General features: G+C 48.0%; 1 protein-coding gene across 1 annotated transcript in view; it reads left to right on the top strand.

The window, feature by feature from the left end:
- Window positions 1–19,493, top strand: part of nelfcd (negative elongation factor complex member C/D) — an 89,814-nt gene that overhangs the window by 20,547 nt on the left and 49,774 nt on the right. Inside the window, exons 2-3 of the mRNA XM_038802968.1 lie at window positions 10,395–10,510; window positions 16,890–16,999. Of these exons, the coding sequence (XP_038658896.1) occupies window positions 10,395–10,510; window positions 16,890–16,999 (226 nt within the window). The remainder of the gene's footprint in view (window positions 1–10,394; window positions 10,511–16,889; window positions 17,000–19,493) is intronic.

Genomic DNA, 19,493 nt, shown 5'->3' with positions numbered 1-19,493 from the left:
AGGTTGTCGGCTAAAAATGTGTGTGTGCGGGTCCGTTTGACTGTAATGTCCCGTCCTTGTAAGTGTAGTGTCCACCTAGCTGCCCTAATCTGGCTAACTGAACCGTCCTTCAGTCGACCGTCTAGGAGTAACTGTGTGGGGGTGTACTCGGTCAAAATGGTGGTGGGGTTGAGTCCGGTAATGTAAGAAAAATATTGCACTGCCCAGAAGACAGCAAGGAGGTGCCTCTCGCAGGCTGAAAATCCTTGTTCAACTGGGTCTAACAGTCGGGAGGCATAAGCCACTGGTCTTAGCTGCTCGTGCCGTTCCTGAAGTAACACGGCCGAGAGGGTCAGATCTGTGCTCGCTACCTCTATTGCATAGGGGGAAAGTTGGTCTGGGACTTGTAGCGCGGGTGCTGCGCTAAGGGCTTTCTTTAACTCTTCCACAGCCCGGGCAGCACGGTGGCCTAGTGGTTAGCACAACCGCCTCACGGCGCTGAGGTCCCAGGTTCGATCCCGGCTCTGGGTCACTGTCCGTGTGGAGTTTGCACATTCTCCCCGTGTCTGCGTGGGTTTCGCCCCCACAACCCAAAAATGTGCAGAGTAGGTGGATTGGCCACGCTAAATTGCCCCTTAATTGGAAAAAATAATTGGCTAATCTAAATTTAAAAAAAAAAAAACTCTTCCACAGCCTCTGTATGCTGCGGAAGCCATTCCCAGGGGGCTCCTTTCTTAAGGAGGTCTGAGAGTGGGGCGGCTTTTGTCGCGAATCCGTCGATGTGGTTCCGACAATAACCAACCAGTCCTAAAAACGACCGGAGGGCTGAAACATTCTGGGGAAGGGGCAATTTGACAATCGAATCAATTCTTTTGAATTCGATCTCGCGTTTGCCGTGTGTGATGACTGTTCCCAAATACATCACTTTACTTTCCAAAATCTGGGCCTTTAAGAACATAAGAACATAAGAACTAGGAGCAGGAGTAGGCCATCTGGCCTCTCGAGCCTGCTCCGCCATTCAATGAGATCATGGCTGATCTTTTGTGGACTCAGCTCCACTTTCCGGCCCGAACACCATAACCCTTAATCCCTTTATTCTTCAAAAAACTATCTATCTTTACCTTAAAAACATGTAATGAAGGAGCCTCAACTGCTTCACTGGGCAAGGAATTCCATAGATTCACAACCCTTTCTTGGGTTAACTTTACATCCAATCTCGGTTAAAAGTTCCAGGAGTTCGGCCAGAAGCGTAATGTGCTCTGCCTTTGTGTCTGTCTGCAGTAGTAGGTCGTCTACATACTGTACCAGACATTCGGGGCGGGAAAATTTTTCTAAGCCATTCGCCAACTGTCGGTGGAAAATGGAGGGGGAATTGTGGAATCCTTGTGGAAGGCATGTCCACGTATACTGTTGAGCTTTAAAAGTGAAGGCAAATTTGTACTGGCACGCCTTTGCCAATGGGATTGACCAGAAGCCATTGCTAATGTCCAAAACCGTGAAATATTTGGAGTTGAGTCCCTGTTTGAGCATGGTCTCGGGACTTGTTGCTACCGTGGGGGCTACTGCTGGGGTTACTTTATTGAGTTCCCGATAATCAATGGTCAGACGCCATGATCCGTCGGGCTTTCTCACTGGCCAAATAGGAGCATTATTGGTCGAGGCTACTGTTCTAAGCACACCTTGCTCCAATAAGCTACCTATCACTTTCTCTATTTCTCCCTCTGCTTCTAGGGGAAATCTATATTGTTTTTGTGGTCTGGGGTCAGGTCCGGTAACGTGAATTTGTCCAGCCATTCTGCCACAGTCATGCCGGTGACTGGCAAATGCTGTCCTATGTTTGTTCAGTACTGCCTTAACTTGTCTGTCCATGTTTAGTGTAGTCGGGTCAAATGAGTATTCTCCTACTGCACTAATCCTATTAGCGTACTCTCCTACTGTGAGAGTAGTGGGTGCTCTGTCCGATCTTGCCATTCGCCAGACACATTGGTTCACTGGGTCGAACGACAGGCTATGGGCATTCATAAAATCTATCCCTAGGATGTGTTCTGCTGTCCGGGGAAGATTTACTAAAACAACGGGGTGTTTGGTGGAAATGTTCCCTAGCTGGATTGCTACGGGTGCTGTAATGTGTCCCTGCTGTGAGTGTCCGGTGAACCCGCTAAGTGTGATGGTGGAGGTGGTCGGCCACGTGTCTGTGTGTGCCGTGGTGGTGGAGTTAATTGTGGTGCGGGAGCCTCCTGTGTCCCAAAGTAACTCTATGGGCTTCCCTCTTAACTTTGCCGTGACTACCGGTCTTCCTGATGGATCCCATAGTGTGTCACAGACGCAAGTGGGGGAGCCCGAACACCGTCAGTCCGTTCCGTCCACATTGGTCTGTCCTGACCATATCCCTATACTATGGATCGGTTTTGTTTTATTTCTGTTCAGAGTGCCTGTCTGCTGGCCTCTCTGTGATCTCTGGGGTGCATTACATTCTTTTGCCCAATGTCCTAACTGTCCACAGTTGTAGCATTCCTGCGACTTCTGTGGAGGACTGCTCTTTCCTTCATTCACCCATGCGGGTTTTTGGTGCTCTCTCACTGCCTGTATGTCTGCTGCAGCCTGAGCTTCTTCTGGGGATTTCACTCTACTCTTGCCCTGAACTGATTGCTCCCAAGCGCGGGACAATCTTTTCAGGACCCACTTCTCATTATGGGCTTCCTCTGAGGGGTCATAGCTGTTGCAAGCGCTCTGTCCTGCTTCTGTTGCATGAGAAATTATGGTGCGCGTCCATTTAACCATATTTTCACGGTTCAAATGGGCTCTATTTAAATCGCCAAATACTGCATTAAAATGGATCCACAGCCTTCCGGCGAATGCTGTGGGGTGCTCGGATTTCTTCTGCCGGCACTTATTAAGTCCTTCTACGGGGTCACCTCGATTATACCCTATGGCATCTAAAATGGAGGTGTGCATTTCCTCTAGGGTGCCTCCGCCAACGTTCTGTGGGTCGGGGAGGGCTGCTACAACCGATTGGTCTAAACTCAGAACTGTGAGTTTAACCTGCTCTCTCTCGTCCAGGCCGTACATGGTAGCCTGTTGCTTTACCTTAGCGAAAAACTGGTGGGGGTCTGCGGTGGGGAGAAACGGAGTGATCTTCTCACACGCGTCCCTGAGTTGGGTTACAGTTAAGGGGGTGGTGTAAGTTATATCGGGTGCGCCTTCTATGGTCACTTTTCTCTGGGTGGTGACTGGATTCATTGGAATGGTAAGGAGCTGATCTGTGGGGGGTTGGGGTGCTTGCCTTTTCTGCTGCGCTGCTGGCGCACATGTTCCCTGAACATAACGCTGCGCTGTCTCACTTAACTCTTTCCAGTCTGGGGCATTCTCCTCATCTAACTGGGTTCCAAAGGTGCTTTGAAACCCATTTTGCACCGAAAGCAGCGATTGCAGCTCTGCAATCTGCTTCCTGCATTTCGCGTGATCTACTGTACTTTGCCTTTGTTCTGTGGTGGCAGCATGGAGTGCTCTCAAAGCTGCTTTAAGGTCAGAGCATTGCCTCTGCAAAGCCTCTACCTGCTTCTCTGATTCTTCTCTTATCAGGACGGCACGTTGCACGTCCTGATAGGCCTTTTCGTACTGGGTCTGGGAACTGCTGAGATGGGCTAGACAAGACTGATGTGCCCTCTTGGCATCATCCACCTCTCTACCTTTCTCTGCCAACTTCCCTCTTAGATCCATATTTTCCTTCTCGATGTCCCTGACATCCACTTTACTCATCCTATTTCTCTCTTCTAATTCTGCCAGGAGCGTCTGAACGACCTCCTCTGTGCCTCGCAATTGTGCCAAACAGGACACAATCGCCATCGGCTTGCGTGCTTTACTCATGTTTTTCTTGTGAATTTGAGAGAGGTTCTCCCACCAAGTATGTCCTATACTTCCGGGACCTGTCTCCTCATTCAAACAAAACTCTTTCCAAAGGGGCCATCCCTTTCCTTGCAGATACTTGCGGAGTTCCAGCTCCCACATGGGACACTGACCTACCCTGCTACTGCTGCTGGTCGCTGCGACCACAAACCGTTCTGGGTTCATGAGGCGTTCCATTGCCTGCATGGCCATTTTCTCTGACTCACTTTTAAATTTAGGAACAGGGGGTGTTGAGGTTATGTCTCACGAAACGGGTAAGGCTTACGCTATGTTCCGTTCACAAAACTACCGAAAGTTTGTCGCAACAAAAATGCTTTCAGGTTTTCCTTACAACCCTGTTAGTACGCATGCACTAAACACACTTCCGAATTACGCTTATTGCTTTGAACACCTTGAATATTTGTGATTTCTTTCCGTTTTCTTTACCAGATTTCCAATTCAAATTTCAGGGTCCTCGACGGAGTGGGGGTACCACTTGTAACCGTGTCCCGTCAGGAAGTCGCCACTAAATGTTGCACGGTTTGCTATGAGTGTAAAACGCGTTTATTGGGGTGTATTAACTTGCCTGTGTTAAAGGCCGTGTGCTTAACACCACTAGGCTCTGTCTTATGTATTTTTCAGCTCAGGAGTCGCCAGTTGCCATACAGACAACTCACATATATTCCAAGGTCAGGTTCAAAGTAATAAAACGATACACCGATTAGTAAGTTCCAAACGATCAATATTTATTATACAATTATAATAAATACGCATGCACACACTAATGGACTAAGCTATGACTAAACTAAGCAAACAGAATACTTAACTACACAGGAACAGGCAAGGTCAGGGAGCGAGGCCTTCGTCCCGGTCTTGGGCTGCAACCTTCAGAAAGCGTGCTGGTCACTGGGGGTCTAGCGGGCTTGGTTCGCGTAGCAAGCGTCGTATTGGCACTTACGGTTCGGCGGCTGGTGCTCAACGGCTGGAGTCAGGATACAGGATGGAGTTCTTGGTCAAAGCCGGAGCACGAAACAACAGACAGGACCATGTGTGGGGGTCTATATTTATAGGGGTCCCCAATGTCCTTCCCTCTTCCTGGGCGGGCTTTACCTTTAGGTATCGATTGGATAGCTTCCAATCGATATCTTTTGAATTCCTCCAATGTAAGGGTCTTTCTCGATGGTGGGGGCGGTTTCTATAGTGGATTCTTCTGGTGCTGCTCTGTCTGGACATCCACTCAAGTATCTTATTCAAACCCAAATGTTGCCATTGTGTGTGCCTAGATCTGGACTGCCTCATTAGTATGTAGAACGTTCTGCCATTATCACCGTTGGTTGGAGATCTTCCACCTGGCCAGAAACTGGTTTTGCTGCTTGCAAAATGCTAATGAGTGTTTGCAGGCTGTTTGCCTTGGCTAAACTGTTTTTCCCTACAGTCTTAGCGATTCTCCATTTTGTTTGGTTCAGTGTCCATTTTAGGTGGCTACAGTGGCTACATGACCCACTCCCAGCGATCCCAGTATATACTGACCCACTCCCAGCGATCCTTGTATATACTGACCCACTCCCAGCAACCTAGTATATACTGACCCACTCCCAGTGATCCCAGTATATACTGACCCACTCCCAGCGATCCTTGTATATACTGACCCACTCCCAGAAACCTAGTATATACTGACCCACTCCCAGTGATCCCTGTATATTTTGTCGTGGTTCCCCAGGACGACAATTTGTTCGTACCGATTAAAACACCGAGAGTCTGAGAAGCGATCTTTCAAGCAGTGAACTTTATTTTTCCTAGCACAAGAAAAAACAAAGCTGGGATGTCCGGAACAATCCGAAGAGCCTCAGGGCTTACTGTCTTTTATGTACATTTCAACTCCATATCTCAAACTCTTATCTTACTTTACAGCCCTCTTATCTTGCTTCCCAGTCTGACCTTGCTTTGGCCACCATTGTTTTTAGTTGGCCCTTTATCTGTCCCATTCGAGATTGGTCGCTCCCTATTTCCTCTCTTTGCTTCTTAAACCATGGTGGTTATAACTCTTGTCCTTATCTTGTTCCTGTGTAAACTTCCTTGCTTGTGAAACAATCGTGGTTTTGCTGACTTAGGCCGAATGTACAGAAAAACATGCTCACTCTATTCTTGTCTTTTTATGGCCATTATTTATGGTCAACCATTAAGTTGAGCCACTGAGCCGTATTCATTGTTCTCCCAAGTGACTATTATTTGTCTTTGTTAATTAGTAAATGCTATACTACTTTTCTGGGTCTGCTGCTTTAATCATATTAACTATACTTGATTACATTAGGTCACACGAGGTTACCCTAGGTTACATACTCATCTCAATACTTCACCTAAATCTACTTTATCATTTCACTAAAACCTATGATTCTGAACTTCATACCTAACTCATACAATATCAGGTACAAATTCCCTTACAATACTGACCCACTCCCAGTGATCCCAGTATATACTGACCCGCTCCCAGTATATACTGACCCACTCCCAGCCATCCCAGTATATACTGACCCACTCCCAGCGATCCCAGTATATACTGACCCACTCCCGGCGATCCCAGTATATACTGACCCACCCCCAGCGATCCCTGTACATACTGACCCACCCCCAGCGATCCTTGTATATACTGACCCACTCCCAGCGATCCTTGTATATACTGACCCACTCCCAGAAACCTAGTATATACTGACCCACTCCCAGTGACCCTCGTAAATATTGACACTTTCCCAGTGATCGCCATAAATACTGACCCCGTAAATACTGACCCACTCCCAGTGACCCCCATAAATACTGACCCACTCCCAGTGATCCCCATATATACTGACCCACTCCCAGTGATCCCCTTATATACTGACCCATTCTCTGGCACCCTCATAATATACTGACCCAGTCCCAGTGACCCCTGTATATACTGACCCAGTCCCAGTGAGCCCAGTATATACTAACACACTTCCAGTGACCCCTGTATATACTGACCCACTCCCAGCGACCCCCATATACTGACCCAGACCCAGCGATTTCCCCCTATATATTGACCCCCTCCCAGCGATCCCCATATATACTGACCCACTTCCAGCGATCCCCGTATATACTGACCGACTTCCAGGGACCCCCGTATGTACTATAGAACATTACAGCGCAGTACAGGACCTTCGGCCCTCGATGTTGCGCCGACCTGTGAAAGTACTCTAAAGCCCATCTACACTATTCCCTTATCATCCATATGTTTATCCAATGACCATTTAAATGCCCTTAATGTTGGCATGTCCACTACTGTGTAGGCAGGCTATTCCACGCCCTTACTACTCTCTGAGTAAAGAACCTACCTCTGACATCTGTCCTATATCTATCTCCCCTCAATTTAAAGCTATGTCCCCTCATGCTGGACATCACCATCCGAGGATAAAGGCTCTCACTGTCCACCCTATCTAATCCTCTGATCATCTTGTATGCCTTAATTAAGTCACCTCTTAACCGCCTTCTGCCTAACGAAAACAGCCTTAAGTCCCTCAGTCTTTCCTCATAAGATCTTCCCTCCATACCAGGCAACATCCAGGTAAATCTCCTCTGCACCCTTTCCAATGCTTCCACATCCTTCCTGTAATGCGGCGACCAGAACTGCATGCAATACTCCAAATGCGGCCGCACCAGAGTTTTGTACAACTGCAACATGACCTCATGGCTCTGAAATACAATCCCTCTACCAATAAAAGCTAACACACTTCCAGTGACCACAGTACATATTAACCCACTCTCAGGGATCCCTGTATATACTGACCCATTCCCAGTGATCCCAGTATATACTGACCCACTCCCAGCGATCCCCGTATATACTGACCCACTCCCAGCGATCCCTGTATATACTGACCCACTACCAGTGATCCCTGTATATACTGACCCACTACCAGTGATCCCTGTATATACTGACCCACTACCAGCGATCCCTGTATATACTGACCCACTCCCAGCGATCCCTGTATATACTGACCCACTCCTAGCGATCCCTGTATATACTGACCCTGTCCCAGTGATCCCTGTATATACTGACCCTCTCCCAGTGATCCCTGTATATACTGACCCACTCATAGTGATCCCTGTATATACTGACCCACTCCCAGTGATCCCAGTATATACTTACCACTCCCAGCGATCCTTGTATATACTGACCCACTCCCAGCGGCCCCTGTATATACTGACCCACTCCCAATGATCCCAGTATATACTGACCCACTCCCTGCGCTCCCATTATATACTGACCCACTCCCAGCGATCCCAGTATATACTGACCCAGGTCGGCGCAACATAGAGGGCCGAAGGGCCCGTACTGCGCTGTAGTGTTCTGTGTTCTATTGCAGTGATGCTCCTAAGCTTGGCCCACTTACAGCGGGCCATGGCTGAGAGCGTCGGCGGCATTGCCCAGGGCTGGCCAACATCTTGCAGATGCAGACGGAGGTGACCCAGTCCCAGAGGGAGGTGGCGCAGTCAATGGGTGAAGTAACGCAGTCCTAGACGGAGGTGGTCCACTCCCTGTGCTCTATGGCAACATCGAGGGCCGAAGGGCCCGTACTGCGCTGTTATGTTCTATAACTAATGTATTCAGGAAAGCCTTTTCTGTTGGCATTAACACAGCCTCATCAATCTGTCTAAATTAGGGTTCCATGGACAGTTTCAGCTTCCAAAAGCGTACTCTGCTACTGCAGGAAGTGATTCCATTGGTGCACAGTAAAGTGCCACTGCACTAACCAGCATAGAAAAACTCAAATGATTTCCTGATGAATCCGTAGAATTCTTTGTGCTCCCAGTTTCAAACCTACAGCCTGATATTCCTGTAAGTTATGTTCTTTATCACCTTCAGCCCTGTCACTTTGCTGCCTTGGTCTCTCTCTGGACTATGATTCAATTGATATCTGCAGTCTGACACTTTAGTAAGTGTGTCATTCGGCATGTTTATTTCACTAATGGAAGCATCACTGTGGAGCCCATTACAGTTCTTGTCCCAACATGTGTGTTCTTCCAGTGTGGACGATGAACAACATTGCATACTCTGCTCGTTTTCCACTAACACAGGGTTGATGAGGCCAGTTTCAATGCTTCTGCCACCATCTTAATCTGGTTTAGACGCTGGGTTGAACCTGGGACCATCCTGATCTCAGTGGCACTTTCTGAGAGTAATGCTTGCTCCCTTCTGGCTGAGCTCCCTATATCTGTAGTCTGCTCCTGGCCTACAATGCTCTGAGATTCCTCTAATTCTGGCCTTGTGCATTGTCACTCTTCATCGGTCCACCACAGGTGGCTGTGCTTTCAGCTAGCCAAGCCTTTGCCCTAGAAATTGCTCCATTAACCACTGTACGTCTGTGTCTTGCTATACGATGCTCCTTAATACTAGTCTCTCCGGTCAATTTTTTTAAAAGTCACCTGCTCTAATATCACCTTAGAACATAGAACAGTACAGCACAGATCAGGCCCTTCGGCCCTCGATGTTGTGCCGAGCAATGATCACCCTACTCAAGCCCACATATCCACCCTATACCAGTAACCCAACAACCCCCATTAACATTATTTTTTAGGACACTAAGGGCAATTTAGCCTGGCCAATCCACCTAACCCGCACATCTTTGGACTGTGGGAGGAAACCGGAGCACCCGGAGGAAACCCACGCACACACGGGGAGGACGTGCAGACTCCGCACAGACAGTGACCCAGCCGGGAATCGAACCTGGGACCCTGGAGCTGTGAAGCATTGATGCTAACCACCATGCTACCGTGCTGCCCATGATCACCCTACTCAAACCCACGTATCCACCCTATACCCATAACCCAACAACCGCCCCCCCCCTAACCTTACTTTTTAGGACACTACGGGCAATTTTGTTTGTTAACTCTCCTGTGAAGCACCATGGGACATTTTGCTATGTTAAAAGCACCATATGATGGTGAGTTATTGTTGTGCCTTATTATTTACTCATTTTATCAGAGTAAAAGCCATCACACATTTAAAAACTAAATTTTGTTTTAGAGTACTCTATTCTTTTTTTGTTTCCATGATGTGGAGATGCCGGCGTTCCTTCATCCTTCCTGAGGAAGGAGCAGTGCTCCAAAATCTAGTGATTTGAAATTATCCTGGTGTTGTAAAACTTCTTACTTTTTTTTCCCAATGAAAGAGCAATTTTAACGTGTCCAATCCACCTACCCTGCGCATCTTTATGTTGTGGGGGCGAGGCCCATGCAAACACAGGGAGAAAGTGCAAACACCACACGGACAGTGACTTCGGGCAGGAATCGAATCCGGGTCCTCAACACCGTGAGGCAGCAGTGCTAACCACTGCGCCACCGTGCTGCCCTAAAAGGCATCACTCATGAGGATGACGGGGTTTGAAGGTCCAGCTTTGAAGTTTAAATCTGCATTTTCAGGGGTGGGAGAGGGAAAACTTCAAAGGGAGAGGGGGGTGGGTGTGGTTTCAAGGAAAGCGCATCCCAGGAATGACTAACAATTGGATGTTCTCACACAGCATGATGACGATGATGGAGATGGTGAAGATGATGCAGAAGTGCAGCAGGAGTGCTTGCAAAGATTCTCCAGCCGAGATTACATAATGGAGCCACCTATTTTCAACACACTGAAAAGGTAACAGTAACCTGTAGTTCTGAACCAGTCCTGGTAGCAATCACACCCTGGCTCAGTTCATTTATTTATTTATTTTTTTTAAATTTAGAGTACCCAATTTATTTTTTCCAACTAAGGGGCAATTTAGTGCATTCAATCCGCCTACCTTGCACACCTTTGGGTTGTGGGGGCAGGGCCGGCCCAAGGTACCGGCAACTCGGGCAGTCGCCCGGGGCGCCATGTGTTCGGGGCGCCAGAGACTCGGGTCCCGCGCATGCGCAGTTGGGCCGGTGCCAACCAGCGCATGCGCGGTGGCCGCCCTCCCCAGGGCGGCCCCCTCCGCCCCCCCCCCCCCCCCCCCCCCCCCCCCCCCCCCCCCCCCCGTCCCCCCACCACCCCCCACCATGCCTCGGCCCCCGCCTCGGCTCCGCCCCCCCGCCGCCTCAGCCGCCCCGCCGCCTCGGCCCTGCCCCGCCCCCGCCCCCGCCCCCCCCCGCCTCGGCCCACCCCCCGGCCCCCCCCCGGCCCCGTGAGACTGCAGTGCTAACCACTGAGCCACCGAGCTGCCCGCTCAGTTCATTTATAACTACAACCAGTCACATTCCACATTGTTTCACTCACACCGCAGACAGAAGCTTCTGGTGTTTTCTGACCCCCTTTGGTACGTTCCAATTTAGCAGGCTTCACTTTAGAAAAAGGAAACCTGCTAATCACAGCAACTGCCTACTCTTCCCCCTCCCTACCTTATTTCCTAATTACCTGCGGTTTGTATGTAGTAACGGTAATAATGTACAAACTTCACAAGTGCTTGGACAGCCATAGGGTCAATTCTGTTCTGCCAGTGTTAAGCCTGTGTTATCACCATTGCCTCTCTCCCTTGTGTGCATTTCCCCCAGTGTCACGCATCTGTTCTCCATGTAAGGAACTGGACTGTGAGCACTCCCAGTTGAGATCAGTTTATTTGGCACAGACCAGTATTGAACCTTTGTGCTTCCATATCACAGTCGAGTAGCAGCCAGCAGGATATGCCGATTGGGTTCGATGAAAAAGGACTGGAAGGAGGATTGTGTGGAGCATATAGACCAGCAGAGACCAATGGGCTGTTTCTGTGCTGTAAGTTCTATGTAATGGGCCATTGGGAATCTCGATAGAGGCAGAAATTCTCATTGCAAATAGTTTGATCTGCACTAAAAAGAAATTATAACCAACATACAAAGAGTCACAAAAAGTTAGAATGCAGGTACAGCACGTAATTAAGAAGGCTAATGGAATGCTGTTCTTTAGAGTAACGGAACCTAGAAGTAAGTGTGTCATACTTCAGTTATATAGGGTATTGGTGAGACCACATCTCGAATACCGTGAGCATTTTTTGTCTCTTTATTTAAGGAAGGATGTAAATGCTTGGAGGTAGCTCAGAGGAGGTTTAACTAGATTGATTCTTGCAATGAGCGGGTTGTCTTATGAGGGCAAGTTGGTCAGACCGGGCTTATCTCCTCAGGAGTTTAGAAGAGTGAGGGGTGACTTGATTGAAGTGTATAAGACCCCCAAATGGCATTGACAATGTGGATGTAGAAATGATGGTTTCCACTTGTGGGTGAGTCCAGAAATACGAGGCACTTTTAAAATTAGGGGCCCCCTTTTTAGGACAGAGATGAGGAGAAATATTTTCTCAGAGGGTTGTGTGACTTTGGAACTCTCTTCCTCAGAAGGCGGTTGAGGCAGAATCACTGAATATTTTCCAGGCCGAGGTAGATAGATTCTTGTTAGGAAAGGGAAGCAAATGTTATCGGGGAAGATGGGAATGTAGAATTCAACACAAACCAATCAGCCATGATGTTATTAACTGAGCAGGCTCATGGGGCTAAATGGCTGACTTCTGCCCCTATTTTGTACGTTCATATTCCAAGCGCTGGAAGGTTTGGATTGGGCTATTAGGCTGGTTTTTAAAAATATATTTTATTCTAAGCACAATCAACAAATCACAGTTGATAAAAGATACAACCAAGTTTCAACCAGTTTGTCATTTTCCCCTTTTTCTCCCTAAACTAACATAACAACTCCACCCTCCGCAAATCCCTCTCTCTCACTGGCGACAAACAAATCCTTGAGTGGAGACAGAAACAGCCTCCATCTTACATAAAATCCCTCTTCAGACCCTCTAAGAGCAAACTTAATTTTCTCCAATTGTAAGAACTCCGCTATATCCCCCAGCCATGCCAACACCTTCGATGGCACCCCCGACCTCCACCCCAATAGAATTCGCCACCGGGTGATCAGAATGGCGAAGGCCATGATGTCAGCCCCCTCCCCTCCAGGAGCTCGAAAACTCCTAAGATCGCCGGCAATGGACATGGTGCCATCCTCACCCCCACGTTCCCTGACAGTGTCTCGAAGATTGAGGTCCAGAATCCCCCTAGCTTCGGGCAAGACCAAAACATATGAACATGATTAGCAGGCCCCCTTGCGCACCACTCATATTTGCCCTCCACCTCGGAAAAAGCTCCTCCTATTTCCATCTTATCCCCTCCACTGGCACCTTCTCCATTTCCAAAAACCACCCATAACTATCCGCAATATTCCCTCCCCCAGCTCATCCTGGGTTAACAGTTTATCCAATTCGTCCCACACCTGTATGTACCTGAATTCACTCCCCCTCGGCAGCTGGTACTTCTCCTGCAACTCTTCCAGCCTCGGAAATCTCTCTCCCATGAACAGATCCCTTGCCCGCTCTATCCGTTTCCTATGCCAACTCCTGTACGTCGTGTCTATCCCTGCTGGTATGAACGTATGATTCCCACATATTGTGGCCAATACGGACACCCCCATTCCAAAGTGCTGCCTCAGCTGGTTCCATAACTTTTTTTTTAAAATTTAGATTACCCAATTATTTTTTCCAATTAAGGGGCAATTTAGCGTGGCCAATCCACCTACTCTGCACATTTTTGGGTTGTGGGAGCGAAACCCACGCAGACACGGGGAGAATGTGCAAACTCCACACAGACAGTGACCCAGAGCCGGGATCGAACCTGGGACCTCAGCGCCGTGAGGCGGTTGTGCTAACCACTAGGCCACCGTGCTGCCCGTGGTTCCATAACTTGAACACCACGACCGGGTTATTGGTACATCTACTCAGGAAGAACGAGAGGGGTGCCGCCACCAGGGCCCTAAAGTACGCCCCCACACAGGAGGCCTCCTCCACCTGCTCCCATTCCGACCCCCTCTCTCCCACCACCATCTCATCTTCTCCACCGGTTTGGGAGTGCCAACCATCCCTAGGCACCGTCCTCTCTGCAAAAAAGCCCCCCGAATCCTGAGTGTCTTGCCTATACAGATGACCTTATCTATCTTCCAAAAGAACACTTTGGAAGGAATATCGGAAGGGAGTGGAAAACTAATAAAACCCTCGGGAGAATGTTTATGCTTTAACACAAATTTTGTTTAATTTCCATTAGACTTTGCGCTGTTTTTGTATAATTAAAAGTGAGCAGCGCTCTGTGGGTCGTCCACTTTCAACCACTCTGAGGAACTGCCCTCCTTTTCTTCCCTTCTAACCAGTTTTTCATCCAATTTGCCACCTTCCCCAAATACCATATTCTGCCTTCTCCAATAGTCCCTTATCAAAGGTTTTGCAATACCCATGTAAACCACATCCACTGCACTCTCCACCCTTTGTCACATCCGTCACCTCCTCAAAGAACTTACCAGGTTTGCCATCAGGATGTTCCTTTCAGAAATCGCTGTTTGATGCTTCTATAAACTCTGGCTTGCTTCTGCTGGAGTTTTGAAGAGTAAGTTGCGACTTGATTGAAACATATAAGAACCTGGTATTGACAGGGTGGATGTGTAGAGGATGTTTCCTCTTGTGGGAGAATTGTTTAAAATAAGAGGTTTCCCATTTAAGACAGATGAGGAGAAATTTTCTTTCGGAGGGTCGTGAGTCTCTGGAACTCTCTTCCTCAAAAGACAGAGGTAAGAAGATTCTTGATTAACAAGGGGGTGAAAGGTTATCGGGGGTGGCAGGAATGTGGGGTTACAATCAGACCAGCCATGACTTGATGGAATGGGGGAGCAGGCTCGAGGGGCTGAGTGGCCCACTCCTCCTAATTTATATGTCCGTATGTATGTTCATTTGTATGTTCTTTTCTTCCATCTAGTTAATTATAATTTAATGTTTAAATTAATTTTTTAATTAAATTTTTAAATTTGATTTTTTTAAAGTTTAAAGTACCCAATTATTTTTTTCCAATTAAGGGGCAATTTAGTGTGGCCAATTCATCTACCCTGCACAGCTTTGGGTTATGGGGACGAGACCCATGCAAATTAATTCATTTATAAATTAAGTTTGCAGAGTTTCTTGAGCATGGATGTTAGTCTATCTGGACTGTAATTGCTTGGATGAGTTCTCAATTTTTAAAAAAGAAATCGTTACTACCTTGGCAGTCCTCTGGCACACTAACTTTCGGCAGGATCCTCATTTCTAGTGGCTCTGCTAATTATTCACCCACTTTCAAAGCATTGATGCAGACTTCCTTTTGAAATTCAATCTAACCTTTCAACACTTTGTTAATTAGATTAAACCCTTTCAATACTAAAAGACACTTCAGGCCAGTGAACAGTCCCGGTACCGAGCCCTGTGTGTGATTCTGTACTCACTTCCCACCACTCTAATTTACTGCCTATTTTCTGGATTTGGTGTGCCCACCCTTCTGGTCAGTTTGTCTTAGAACTTGCCACCACTCCCCTAATTCCATGCCATTTGATATTCTTCCATAGTCTCCTGTGTAGGAAAATTGACAAAGGCTTTCTGGAAATGAAAAGGTGGACTGTTGAACGTCTTACGAGTTTGTAGTATGTATTCCTGACCACAGAGTGGCACCAAACCTCCAACTAAGTAATCCACAGAAGAGTTGCAAATGCTGACATTCAACAGATGTAACCTGTATATTCTGGAGATGTAATCTTGGTTTCAGATGCTAAGTTTGTACCTTTTCAGTAGCTTTTTCCCAGATTGAATTTCGGTCACCTGACTGTCATGTTAAAACTAGGTCCAATTGGCGTTTTTCAATAGCAGCATATTTTCTGAAATGTCTCTCAGGCTTTGTAAGCTAACTTTTCAGGGTAAATAATACAATTCACAAAGTGCAGGGCAGCGCCAATGTCATTTCTGATAGACGCACACTGAAGACTAGAACTGACCCTGGATCATGTGAGGTGTGATGGTGTCTGACCCTGGGTCGTGTGGGGTGTGATGGCGTCTGACCTTGGGTCGTGTGGAGTGTGATGGTGTCTGACCCTGGGTTGTGTGGGGTGTGATGGCGTCTGACCCTGGGTCGTGTGGTGTGTGATGGTGTCTGACCCTGGGTTGTGTGGGGTGTGATGGTGTCTGACCTTGGGTCGTGTGGGGTGTGATGGTGTCTGACCCTGGATTGTGTGGGGTATGATGGCGTCTGACCCTGGGTCGTGTGGGGTGTGATGATGTCTGACCCTGGGTTGTGTGGGGTGTGATGGTGTCTGACCTTGGGTCGTGTGGGGTGTGATGGCATCTGACCCTGGGTCGTGTGGGGTGTGATGGTGTCTGACCCTGGGTCGTGTGGGGTGTGATGGCGTCTGACCCTGGGTCGTGTGATGGTGTCTGACCCTGGGTTGTGTGGGGTGTGATGGTGTCTGACCCTGGGTCGTGTGGGGTGTGATGGCGTCTGACCTTGGGTCGTGTGGAGTGTGATGATGTCTGACCCTGGGTCGTGTGGGGTGTGATGGCGTCTGACCTTGGGTTGTGTGGGGTGTGATGGCGTCTGACCTTGGGTCGTGTGGGGTGTGATGGCGTCTGACCCTGGGTTGTGTGGGGTGTGATGGCGTCTGACCCTGGGTCGTGTGGGGTATGATGGCGTCTGACCTTGGGTCGTGTGGGGTGTGATGGTGTCTGACCCTGGGTCGTGTGGGGTATGATGGCGTCTGACCTTGGGTCGTGTGGGGTGTGATGGTGTCTGACCCTGGATTGTGTGAGGTGTGATGGCGTCTGACCCTGGGTCGTGTGGGGTGTGATGGTGTCTGACCCTGGGTTGTGTGGGGTGTGATGGTGTCTGACCCTGGATTGTGTGGGGTATGATGGCGTCTGACCCTGGGTCGTGTGGGGTGTGATGGTGTCTGACCCTGGGTTGTGTGGGGTATGATGGCGTCTGAACCTGGGTCGTGTGGGGTGTGATGGCGTCTGACCCTGGATTGTGTGGGGTATGATGGTGTCTGACCCTGGGTTGTGTGGGGTATGATGGCGTCTGACCCTGGGTCGTGTGGGGTGTGATGGCGTCTGACCCTGGGTCGTGTGGGGTGTGATGGTGTCTGACCTTGGGTCGTGTGGGACATGATGACATCTGGCTGTGATTGTATCTTTTCATTTCCCCAGGTACTTCCAGGCCGGGGGCTCCCCAGAACATGTAATCCAGATGCTTTCTGAGAATTATACAGCAGTGGCACAGACTGTAAACCTGTTGGCAGAGTGGCTAATTCAGACAGGTAATACTTGGTCAGCATTGGGTAATCTGATAATGGTGCAAAATACAAACTGATCACATATTTGATGTATTGAGGATAACTCACTACTTTCTTCCTAATGGAGGACATCAGATTCTTTCTGCAGGTGCTTTAAGAGTGACATGTGCTGTCACCTATGTTTTAGGACAGATTCTGCTCAGTCCTCCTCTGAGTTTCTCTCTCCATTAGCCTCCCATAAGAGTGGGAATTAGCAAAGAACAAAGAAAATTACAGCACAGGAACAGGCCCTTCGGCCCTCCAAGCCTACACCGATCAAGATCCTTTATCTAAACCTGTTGCCTATTTTCCAAGGATCTACTTCCCTCTGTTCCCCGCCCATTCATATATCTGTCCAGGTGCATCTTAAATGATGCTATCGTGCCCGCCTCTACCACCTCCGCTGGCAAAGCGTTCCAGGCACCCACCACCCTCTGCGTGAAAAACTTTCCACGCACATCTCCCTTAAACTTTCCCCCTCTCACCTTGAAATCGTGACCCCTTGTAATTGACACCCCCACTCTTGGGAAAATCTTGTTGCTATCCACCCTGTCCATACCTCTCATAATTTTGTATACCTCAATCAGGTCTCCCCTCAACCTGCGTCTTTCCAACGAAAACAATCCTAATCTACTCAGCCTTTCTTCATAGCTAGCACCCTCCATACCAGGCAACATCCTGGTGAACCTCCTCTCCACCCTCTCTAAAGCATCCACATCCTTCTGGTAATGTGGCGACCAGAACTGCTCGCAGTATTCCAAATATGGCCTAACCAAAGTCCTATACAACTGTAACATGACCTGCCGACTCTTGTACTCAATACCTCGTCCGATGAAGGCAAGCATACTGTATGCCTTCTTGACCACTCAATCGACCTGCGTTGCCACCTTCAGGGTACAATGGACCTGAACTCCCAGATCTCTCTGTACATCAATTTTCCCCAGGACTCTTCCATTGACCATATAGTCCGCTCTTGAATTAGATCTTCCAAAATGCATCACCTCGCATTTGCCTGGATTGAACTCCATCTGCCATTTCTCTGCCCAACTCTCCAATCTATCTATATTTTGCTGTATTCTCTGACAGTCCTCCTCGCTATCTGCAACTCCACCAATCTTAGTATCATCTGCAAACTTGCTCATCAGACCACCTATACCGTCATCCAGATCATTTATGTATATCACAAACAACAGTGGTCCGAGCACGGATCCCTGTGGAACACCACTAGTCGTCTTTCTCCATTTTGAGACACTCCCTTCCACCACTACTCTCTGTCTCCTGTTGCCCAGCCAGTTCTTTATCCATCTAGCTAGTACCCCATACGACTTCACTTTTTCCATCAACCTGCCATGGGAAACTTATCAAACGCCTTACTGAAGTCCATGTATATGACATCTACAGCCCTTCCCTCATCAATTAACTTGGTCACTTCCTCAAAGAATTCTATTAGGTTTGTAAGACATGACCTTCCCTCCACAAAACCATGCTGCCTATCACTGATAAGTCTATTTTCTTCCAAATGTGAATAGATCCTATCCCTCAGTATCTTCTCCAACAGTTTGCCTACCACTCACAGTCAAAGATCAAGCTCACAGGTCTGTAATTCCCTGGATTATCCCTGCTACCCTTCTTAAACAAAGGGACAACATTAGCAATTCTCCAGTCCTCCGGGACCTCACCCGTGCTCAAGGATGCTGCAAAGATATCTGTTAAGGCCCCAGCTATTTCGTCCCTCGTTTCCCTCAGAAACCTGGGATAGATTCCATCCGGTCCTGGGGACTTGTCCACCTTAATGCCTTTTAGAATACCCAAAACCTCCCCCTTCCTTATGGCGACATGACCTAGAGTATTTAAACATCCATCCCTAGCCTCAACATCCGTCATGTCCCTCTCCTTGGTGAATACCGATGCAAAGTACTCATTAAGAATCTTACTCATTTCCTCTGACTCCACGCATAAATTTCCTCTTTTGTCTTTGAGTGGGCCAGTCATTTCTCTAGTTACCCTCTTGCTCCTTATATACGAATAAAAGGCTTTGGGATTTTCCTTAACCCTGTTAGCCAAAGATATTTCATGACCCCTATTAGCCCTCTTTATTGCGCGTTTGAGATTTGTCCTACTTTCACGATATTCCTCCAAAGCTTCATCAGTTTTGAGTCGCCTCGATCTTATGTATGCTTCCTTTCTCATCTTAGCTAGTCTCACAATTCCACCCGTCATCCATGGTTCCCTAATCTTGCCATTTCTATCCCTCATTTTCACTGTGACATGTCTGTCCTGCACTCTAATCAACCTTTTCTTAAAAGACTCCCACATTTCAAATGTGGATTTACCCATAAACAGCTGCTCCCAATCCACATTCCCTAGCTCCTGCCGAATTTTGTTATTTTTGGTCTTTCCCCAATTTAGCACTCTTCCTTTAGGACCACTCTTGTCTTTGTCCATGAGTATTCTAAAACTTACGGAATTGTGAATGCTA

Source organism: Scyliorhinus canicula, chromosome 7 (assembly GCF_902713615.1).
Source record: "Scyliorhinus canicula chromosome 7, sScyCan1.1, whole genome shotgun sequence".
Taxonomy (NCBI): Eukaryota; Metazoa; Chordata; class Chondrichthyes; order Carcharhiniformes; family Scyliorhinidae; genus Scyliorhinus; species Scyliorhinus canicula.
This window is presented reverse-complemented; position numbering and strand designations above follow the sequence as displayed.